This window comes from Trichechus manatus, unplaced genomic scaffold, assembly GCF_000243295.1.
Source record: "Trichechus manatus latirostris isolate Lorelei unplaced genomic scaffold, TriManLat1.0 scaffold00028, whole genome shotgun sequence".
NCBI lineage: Eukaryota > Metazoa > Chordata > Mammalia > Sirenia > Trichechidae > Trichechus > Trichechus manatus.
Genome location: NW_004443964.1, coordinates 22,931,672 through 22,942,111, shown reverse-complemented (window position 1 = coordinate 22,942,111; position 10,440 = coordinate 22,931,672). Strand labels below are relative to the sequence as shown.

Genomic DNA, 10,440 nt, shown 5'->3' with positions numbered 1-10,440 from the left:
ATCTGCATTTCTCTAACGGCTAATGATCGTGAGCATTTCTTCATGTGTCTGTTAGCTGCCTGAATATCTTCTTTGGTGAAGTTCCTGTTCATAACCTTTGCCCATTTTAAAATTGGGTTATTTGTCTTTTTGTTGTTGAGGTTTTGCAGTATCTTGTAGATTTTAGAGATTAGATGCTAATTGGATTTGTCGTAGCCAAAAGTTTTTTCCCAGCCTGTAGGCCGTCTTTTTACTCTTTTGGTGAAGTCTTTTGATGAGCATAAGTGTTTGATTTTTAGGAGCTCCCAGTTATCTAATCTCTCTTCTGGTGCTTGTGCATTGTTATTATAGTTCGTATTGTGTTTATGCCAGGTATTAGGGCTCCTTGCGTTGTCCTTATTTTTTCTTCCATGATCTTTATCATTTTCGATTTTGTATTTAAGTCTTCGATCCATTTTAAGTTAGCTTTTGTGCATAGTGTGAGGTATGGGTTTTGCTTCAGTTTTTTGCAGATGGGTATCCAGTTATGCCAGCACCATTTGTTAAAGAGACTGTCCCTTCCCCAGTTAACGGACTTTGGGCCTTTGTCAAATATCGGCAGCTCATAGGTGGATGAATTTACGTCTGCATTCTCAATTCTGTTCCATTGGTCTATGTATCTGTTGTTGTACCAGTACAAGGCTGTCTTGACTACCGTGGCTATATAATAGGTTGTAAAATCAGGTAGTGTGAGGCCTCCTACTTTGTTCTTCTTCTTGAGTAATGCTTTACTTATTTGAGGCCTCTTCCCTTTCCATATGAAGTTGGTGATTTGTTTCTCTATCTCATTAAAAAATGCTGTTGGAATTTGGATCGGGATTGCATTGTATCTGTAGATTGCTTTGGGTAGAACTGACATTGTCACAGTGTTGAGTCTTCCTACTCATGAGCAAGGTAAGTTTTTCCACCTATGCATGTCTCTTGCGGTTTCTTGCAGTAGTGTCTTGTTGTTTTCATTATCTAGATCTTTTACGTCTCTGGTTAGATTCATTCCTAAGTATTTTCTCTTCTTGGGGGCTATTGTAAATGGTACTGATTTGGTGATTTCCTCTTCGAGGTTCTCTTTGTCGGTGTAAAGGAATCCAACTGATTTTTGTTTGTTTATCTTGTATACTGAAACTTTGCTGAAATCTTCTATTAGTTCCAGTAGTTTTCTTGTGGATTCTTTGGGGTTTTCTGTGTGTAAGATCATATCATCTGCAAATAGAAATACTTTGACTTCTCCCCTACCAATTTGGATGCCCTTTATTTCTTTTTCTAGCCCTATTGCTCTGGCTAGGACCTCCAGCACAATGTTGAAGAAGAGTGGTGATAAAGGGCATCCTTGTCTGGTTCCCGTTCTCAAGGGGAATGCTTTCAAAGTCTCTCCATTTAGGATGATGTTGGCTGTTGGCTTTGTATAAATGCCCTTAATTATGTTGAGGAATTTCCCTTCTATTCTTATTTTGTTGAGAGTTTTTATCATGAATGGATCTTGGACTTTGTCAAATGCCTTTTATGCATCGATTGATAAGATCATGTGGTTCTTGTCTTTTGTTTTATTTATGTGATGGATTACATTGATTGTTTTTCTAATGTTGAACAATCCCTGCATACAAGCCAGACAACTTTTAATTTATTAATAAAAAGAAAATTACATTGGTGAATATAATATCTACTTTCAAATACCAAGAGTTGTAATGCAGTTACTTTTAAACCTAAATTATTTCCTAGGCAAGACCTAAATTCTAAAATTTAGCATCTAATTGAACAATGCTTTAAAAATGGCAAATGAAACTGTGTGAATATTAAACAATGCAAATGATCTGAAGAGTATTGTTATAGAACTGACAGAAAGACAAGAAACACTAGTGGAGGCGTAAAAGAACAAATTGAACATAAAATCTTTCTGTTTTATGTAAACCAGGTATAAAAATAAAGGGAAAGGTAAAAAGTAGAAAATCATAAAGGATAGTTTTTTTTAATCTAGCTACAAATGAAGACACTTAAAGCTAAAATAAGCTGATACAATAAAAAATATCAACTATATATGCCATCTGTAATATACAATTAATCAGTCTTTCTTTATATTTACAGAAATAGCTGGATGACATTCAAAGAACAAGCTTCCCTGCACTCTGGAGGAGAGGTCTCCGTGTGAGCAAGAGGTGATAACCTGAGCACCATTTCCTAAGTGGCAAAGTGGACAGCGTTTTGATCACAAGCAAAGCTTGCATTTGCAGGTAGCTGTGAATGACTAGCCCAAGCCTTGGCAAATGGGGACAACAAGACTCTTAGAAAAAGTTGGAGGATATAGTTCAAGGCTTCAACCAACCCTGCTCAAATCTGCCTCTGAAAAGCAGCCTTTGGTGGCACCATCATTTGAGGTCTGGCCAAAAGGCCCTGCTGCCTGTCTCCCCCTCCCTGTATCTTCATCTAGTTCCTATCTACCTCCTAGGGTTGTGGTGATAATGGCTGAAGTATCTAGTCACTTGCCTAAGGGGCTGCTCAGTTAACATTGATTCTCTTTCTTTTTTCCTATGGCTCAACATTTAAAAAAAATCCTTGGGTGTAAAAATGGCATGGGGGCAGTGTCTGACCTCCTCTAAGTTCACAAGGTGGAAGGACAATCAAAATCAACAGCCCAAGACTGATTCCTATGAGGCAGAGGTCAGACATGCCTCCACCCTCAAAACTTTTTATCAATTCTGACACCAACTGTCCCTTCCACGGCACTCTCTACTTCTCTGCTGAGTTCAATAATTCATTGCAATGGCCACACAGAACTCACAGACAATACTCACGATTATTATTATTAGAGAAGTAACAGGTTGCAAGTCAGGTTTAGGAGCCCTCAGGATACAGTTCTTCCATCAGGACAGCCTCTTTTCAGCTGTGCCCACAGGCATACCTCTCTCTGGCCCCTAGGTCTCTGTCCTGCTCTTTTAGCTCTGCCCCTAGGCACCCCAAGGTGCCCCACTCCACCAGTATGCCTCGGCCTGAAGGCGCTCAGCTCTAGCAAACCTAGCTCTACAAAGTGCCCAGAGGCATCTTACTGCTCCAGCAAGCCTCGTGCCCAAAGGCATTCAGCTTTCTCGCTCCGCTATGTGAGTTGGGAAGCCCACTTGGCCAGGAAGCCCTTTGCCGGTCCCTTCTGCCGCTGTTTCTCTGTCACTGCTTCTTGCCGTCTTCAATGTTACAGCTCTCTCTCTCGGTCTCCAGGTTCCAGGAGCTTCTCAGCACAGGGATCCCGGGTCCAAAGGACACACTCTGCTCTTGGTTCTTCTTCCTTGGTGTGGGTGAGATCCTCTCCCCCTGCTCCTGGGATGGCTCATTTTAAGCCTAGCAGGACGGCAAAACTGATAATTCCCTTGTTAGGGTTTCCATAGACCTTATTTGCATGGTTCCACTCCCACATGGGTGCCATGACCTTTATTTGCATTATTAACAAGCTACCCAATCCCCTTGGTGGGCCGCAATTGCTTTATTTGTATACTCCCAAGCAGTCACTTGGGTGGGAGTTAACAAGACCACGGGGAGAAAGGCCATTCAAAGGTGATCCATGGCATCACAATGGGACACACAAACAAGGTTAGCTACAGGCATTCAGTTGTAAGAGGAGGCCACGTGGCTCAAATATTGACTGTGGTATCCTTTGATTTGGTGAAAATTGGCCCCAAGGATCCCACAGTGGTTCTCAATTTGGCCTGAGCAAGCTCATATGAACATTTCCTCATATTCTAAATGCTTCCCTGGGCTTTAAGCTAGAGAATGTTTGGATGAAGAGTCACATCTAGTCCAATGTAAAGTGCTTATATTAGTTATCTTGTCTTACACAGACACAGATATAATTACAATGTATGGTGTGCCAAAAGATCAAAATAGCAGAACAACCATTTAAATTGTAGTTTACAATTTCTCAAATCACTACTTTTTCCTAAGAAGTCCGTGTCCTCATGACATTGTTAGTCCAATTAAAAAAAAGCAGGAAATTTAGTTTATATGTTCCTAAAGATAGAAGGAAGAATTGGGCAAAGATAAAGACTAATTCTGAGGTAGGGGTGAGGGCAGAGTCTTGGATGCCTCCATCTTCCCTGAAAGTAGGAGGCAAGGTCTTCTGAGAATGAATGCAGTGGGGCTGGGTTTTGGGCTTGAAGAGAGTTAAGAAGTCTTGGGTCACACTGTAGGGAAAGCCATTGTCCAGAAGAGACGAGTAAAAATACTGCCAAGCCCAAGTAGGGCCTGAGTAAAGTTGGAGATTGTGAATTTGTAGTGGGTCGAACAAGAAATTCAGGAGAGAAACAGGGCAGCTGGAACCACTGGGGCTGGCAAAGCAAGGGCAGTGGAAATACCGTGAATGGAAGATCCTGTGATTCCAGGACCAAGAGGCATTTGAGGGTGCAAATTTCAAGATGGCTGTACCAGGAGGGACTACTAGTGAAATTAAAAGAGTGCTGATGTGTTGGAAGAGAAGAGGGGAGATGAAAGACTCAGAGACACCATGAAAATTAAGGGGAGGTTCACTGATAGAGAGATAGAAGTATAAGCTGGGTCAGAGAGAGGAATTGCAGCGACTGAGATCTGGGAGTAGAACCATTTCAAATAACGATGGAATTTAATGCATAACTTTGATTACATTATCTTTGAAATCCCTTCCAACTATAAAACTTTATGAGAAATATGATTGATTAAATATTGCATTTAAATCCCAATTTCCAAGTAGCTGACAATGTGACCCCAATCAATCCTTGCTACCCGTGACATCCCATTAGATCCAAGTCCATGGGGATAGAATAGAATGGGATTTCTGCATGTACTCAATGATGAGGACGATGACACAGTACTGAACTTCTATGTTGTTAAAAAAGTTGTATACCAGTTCTACTCACTCCAGTATTTGAGAGTGGGCTGTGGGACTGGGGAAGATCAGAGAGTCTTTCTGGGTCATATAAAAGCAAATATATGACTAAGAGGAAAATATATCTTTGTGCTACACATACCCGTGTGATAGGGGTTATCTTCACTTCCCCCTTTCCCCTGCCTCAGTCAATTTGCAATGGAAGGCAGTAAAATGGCAATGTCATGGAACAAATTACTTTGTTTTGCAGGATGAACTGCAGGTTGGTGTTTATGGGAGAACTCAGACTTGGCACACTATTGTGAGGCAAAGGGGACGCTTGTCAGGGACTTGTGATAATTACTGAACCAGGCAGGGGAACCCAGGCCCCTGAACTCTGTCTGTTTCTGCTGTGCTCAGAAAGCAGGAGCTGGCTCCCTAATTGCCCCATATGCTGGTTTCATTTGGTGGCTCAGCTGGGTGGAGTGAACTCTGGAAAGAGATGCATTCATTTTTAGTCACTTTACCAGATTGCTAATTTTCACTCTGGAGGCATAATTCACCATAATTACTGCAATCCCAGAACCAAGAGGCAGCTCTCTGGCACAAGGGCAGCAGCTATTGCTACCACTGAAGCTGTCCTACAGGGTCACTGTGAGTCGGAATCGACTCACTGGCAATGGGGCTAAGTGCCTGACATTTTTAAGACAGCTCTGAAGTGAGAGAGAAGGTAGAAACTCATTTGTGACAAAAAAAAAGAAAAGTCTGCTGAGGAGGAACTTTTTTTTTTTCCTAATCCTATAAAGTTCTGGTGTCTTGGAAGAAGTACAACCAGAATGCTCCTTAGAAGCAAGGATGGCGAGACTACGTCTTCCATACTTTGGGCATGTTGTCAGGAGGGATCAGTCCCTGCAGAAGGACTTCATGCTTGGTAAAGTACAAGGTCAGTGAAAAAGAGGAAGACCCTTAACGAGATGGATTGACACAGTGACTGCAACAATGGGCTCAAGCATAACGATTGTGAGCATGGCGCAGGACTGGGCAGTGTTTCGTTCTGTGGTGCATAGAGTCGCTACGAGTTGGAACCGACTCGATGGCACCTAACAATCTGACAATAACTTAAAGATTTGGAGAACAAAGCTCAGTGCATCCATTATTACTGATGGCAGATTGATGGCAAGGAAGAGAGGTCAGGGACATTTTACTCAAAATTGAGGCTGTGCTTGGGCATTAGAAGATAATGCGAACACGTAATGGATTACAGCAGGACAAATTGCCCCGGCCCAGCCCTGTCTCCTCTCCTCCTCCCTGCTGCCTTCAGATGACAGTGAGCAGACCTGCTTCATTTTTTTGTCTTCTAGTCACCTCCCCTCTTATTTAGGCAGCAGAGACCAGAGTTATAAACACAGCTTTGCCACGAGCTTCCTCAACCGATTGTGGCATTTAGACCATTCTAGTTCTTCCTTGATGTTTTTTACTACCTTTCAGACTCCTAATCATGATCCTTTCCAGAAACTACCACAGTGCCTGGCCACAAAGTAGATGTTCAATACAAATTTGCTGAATTTATTTAAATTTGGAGAAGAATTTGGGGAAAAGTCCAAGAGGGAAAAATGAGGGGTGTTTCACTGCTTCCCTTTCTCTGGGGCCCATCCCTTACAGTGAGAGTCTCAGATAAAAGGGCTCAGTCCACTCCCACAGTATCTTTAGGATGTTTCCCAATCTCTCTAGAGCAGGAGTGGAGCAGCAACGAAAAAACAAACCAAACCCATTGCCGTCGAGCAGATTCCGACTCATACCGACTCTACAGGACAGAGCAGAACCGCCCACAGGGTTTCCAAGGAGTGGCTGGTGGATTCCAACTGCCAACCTTTTGGTTAGCGGCTGAGCTCTTAACCACTGCGCCACCAGGGCTCCGTGGAGCAGCAAAGGGGCCATTTTTTCCTGCAGTCTCCTCGTGTTAGTAACAATAACAGTTGGAGGCGGTCACATTCTTAGAAACAAATCATTCTGATTTTGCCTTCTAGAGTGGAGGTGTTTCCCCTAAGATCCCAGCTTTACCTCTGGAGAAAAAGCCAAGGCTGTCTTGTCTGCTGCAGCACCGTTTTGTTTAGGTAACAGGCAGCCCCGTGATTCTTCTCACCAACTTCTCCGAGGATGCCACCTTTTAGCTATATGCACGTAGATTTCTTACCCTCCCCTACTCAAGCTAGGGCCACTACAGGTTCAGCACTTTCTTCTCTGCCTCCCTCTCTTCCCCTAACCCCCAAGTTCTTACCCAAATGCCAGCAGCTGGGACCAGTCTCTGGGGCAGAGGAGAAATAATGTGGGAATTAGGGGTAGGGCGGAGCTCATGTATCAGTCTAGGAACAGGCATAAAAGCAATGCCCTTGTTATGACAAAGATGATAGTGGGAAATAATTTCTTATCCGTCATGGATGGTGGTGTGGGCAGTGACTCAGCATAAGATATTTGTGTTCATATTTTTTGTAGAGATGAATTATTTAATGGAAACCATCAGTGGCTATGTTAAAAGGGCCACAGGGAGGCTGTCCAAGGAAAGCCATACAATAATAATGGGCAATCAACTATATCTGATATGATATAAAATATATATTCTATCCAAAGGACAGTTACAGTGCGTTCACTTTTGAACTGCGTTTGGTTCAGTGTCTCTCATGGGGAGAGAGAGTAGGAGGATTCCATGTGCAACTGTGTTTGGGCTGTCAAGTTATCGTATCTATGTATGTATTTGTTTTCCTTCAGCTTAAAAAAACAAACCCTTGGGTGTTGCAGGAAATATGTGTATTGCATAAAAAAACTATCACTTCTGAAAATATGCAGTTGATGGCATCTGTAAATAAAATTTAATAAGTTCTGGTCAATATTTACTCTCGAGACATGCTCAATAATTCCCAATCAAAAAAGCTCTGCTACTCCTACGACATGCTATGATTCTATGGGCCCTCTTCTCACAGAGCTTTTAAAACAAAACAAACTTCTTGCGTGTTCTCCCTTCCAGTTAAATATTGGAGGAAAGCAGCATATAAATATGAATTTTTTAAGGCAAAAAAGCACAAAGGAAATCAAGAGGAATAAGCCCCGAAACCCTAACTCCAAATCTTAATCAGGCAAGTTGAGCACGTTCAGTCAAGTACAGGATTTTCCATTCCTTTCTTGGAGAAAAGAAGGAAGAGAGGGAAGGAGAAGAGAGAGCTCAGAGGGTACAGTACTTATTCCTAGGAACGTGTAAACATGGAGCTCTTGGAGGCAGTAAGGACTGCTCAGTGTTTTGTCTGCCATTCTTTAGTGCATGACGAGGTGATGGGGAATAGAGTTCCCTATGCACCAGGGTAATGTAACCTGAGGCAAAAAGCAGCAAAAGGGTCTGATTTCCTCCTTTTTGATTGATTGGGGAGCCACTTGCTTGTAGTGCCTCAGTTTCCCTATGCGTCACACAGGGCACTGTGGTAGGAGAAAATTTCTACCTCACCCTAGGGTTGCCATGAGGAAAAACGGGACCCTCAGGTAGATTCCAGCTCTGCTGGGCTTCTGACCTTGAGTTCACAATACAGCCGAGATTTGGGGCAACAAGTTCTGAGAGGACTGAGGGTATTGGCATACGGAAAATCGGGATTGAGTAATTTTCACAAGGGAGGAGGCAGGTGACCCTTTGGGGGTCACAGGCTGAGGGGATCTGTGTTTGAAAGGCTGGCTTTACTGTGACTATTGTCTTGGCCTTGGGATGTAATTGCTATTTGTCGTGTGCCTACGATGTGTCAAGCTCCTTACATAGTTATCTCACTCGGTCTTCACCTACAGCCAATTAGAGAAACATTATCCCATTTTACAGATGAGAAAACTAAGGCCCCAAAGATAATTTGTCCGAAGTAACCCAGTTAAACATAGTGGAAGTGTTAGTTTCCTCACTCGCAAAATGAGGAGAGGAGTTAATACCAGAACTAGAATCTATCGCCCTCTGGTTTGCTATACAGTCGCTTGAGATCGTACATCATGAGCCGGAAGTGAGACCCAGCAAGATGCGCATCCACTGTAAAACGAGTTAAGCTTTTTTCAGCATCTTAGACTCAATTTCTTTTGCAAGACTTGTAGAGCGTGGGCGCGGGCGGCTAGAGGGTGCCTCCTCGCGCCCTGTTCGCAGGCCACGGTCGCCCTCTGCCGACGAAGGGCGGGAGCGCGCTGGGAGGTTTCCACGCCTGAGGCTGGGCGAGGAAGTTTGCTCACCTAGAGAGGGCGCCTGCCAGTGTGTAGAGCAACCCACTCTTGTCGGCCCTTCCTTAAGCATTTCCTGTCTGATCTCTATGATCCATCCGTCTGCGTCATTAGAAGTTGACCGTGTCTAATTTACTGTAAACAAAAGGGATGTGCGTCGACCCGGATGCGGAAGCTGGAGCAGGGCCGGAGTAGCTCCCAGGGCCGGCCGTGCGGAGGCGGTTGGGTGCTGTAGCCATGGCTGTGGCTGTGGCCCTGGCCGGAACCGTAACCGGGGCGGAGCCAGGCCCCGCGGAAGAACTCGCCAAACTCGAGTATTTATCTTTGGTGTCGAAGGTTTGCACCGAGCTGGACAATCATTTGGGAATCAACGACAAGGATCTGGGTGAGTTCGGGGAGGTCTCTAAGGCCTCTGGGCCTGGGGCCGAGGGAAGCGGAAGGAGAAAGGGAGTTGTGTGAGAGAGTCTCTGTCTGTCTGTGAGAGATTAAGGTCCACCGAGCCTGCGGCCGTGGCCTTTGCTTGAGAATAACGATAACAACAACAGCAGTAGCAACGTCTACGATGATGATGATGGTAATGTCTGACATTTATGGGGTGCTCACTGTGCGTCAGATATTATGGTCAGCGCTTTATCTACTTTGTCTTATTTGATCTTCATAGCACCTGGTGAGATAGACAGTATTATTATCTCTGTTTCTAGATTGAGAAACAAAGCTCTGAGAATTTAAGTAATTTCCTCAAGATCTCATATCCTGGTCTGGAAGTGAGGTCTTTTTGAAGTCAGTGTCTGAGGTTTTAGCTGTGCTCTTGACTGTTCGTGCTATTCTACTTCCCAAACACCAGTCATGAGGGGTTTGGGGGCAACCTGTACATCTGGGAAACCAAAAATGAGGAACCAGAAAAGGCCGGGGGCGGGGAGGGGGATACTAAATAGACAATAGATAAGTGATAACTTTGGTGAAGGGTAGGACAGTACACAATACTGGGGAAGCTGGCACAACTCGTACAAGCAAAGTTCATGGAAGCTCCATAGACACATCCAGACTCCCTGAGGGATCGAATTACTGGGTGGAGGGCTGTGGGGACCATGGTCTTGGGGAACTTCCAGCTCAGTGGTCGTAACACAGTTTATAAAGACAATGTTCTACATTCTACCTTGGTGAGTAGCATCTGGGGTCTTAAAATCCTGTGAGCAGCCATCTAAGCTACTCCACTGGTCTCACCCCTTCGGGAGCAAGGGAGAATGAAGAAGACAAGATACAAGGGAAAGATTAGTCCAGAGGACTAATGGACCGCAACTACCACGACCTCCACCAGACTGAGTCCAGTACAACTAGATGGTGCCCAGCTACCACCACTGACTGCTCTGACC

General features: G+C 44.1%; 1 protein-coding gene across 1 annotated transcript in view; it reads left to right on the top strand.

The window, feature by feature from the left end:
• The first annotated feature begins 9,140 nt into the window (after window positions 1–9,140).
• DHX8 (DEAH-box helicase 8) overlaps window positions 9,141–10,440 on the top strand; it is a 27,207-nt gene continuing 25,907 nt past the window's right edge. Inside the window, exon 1 of the mRNA XM_004374328.3 lies at window positions 9,141–9,452. Within this exon, the coding sequence (XP_004374385.1) occupies window positions 9,305–9,452 (148 nt within the window). The 5' untranslated portion in view covers window positions 9,141–9,304. The remainder of the gene's footprint in view (window positions 9,453–10,440) is intronic.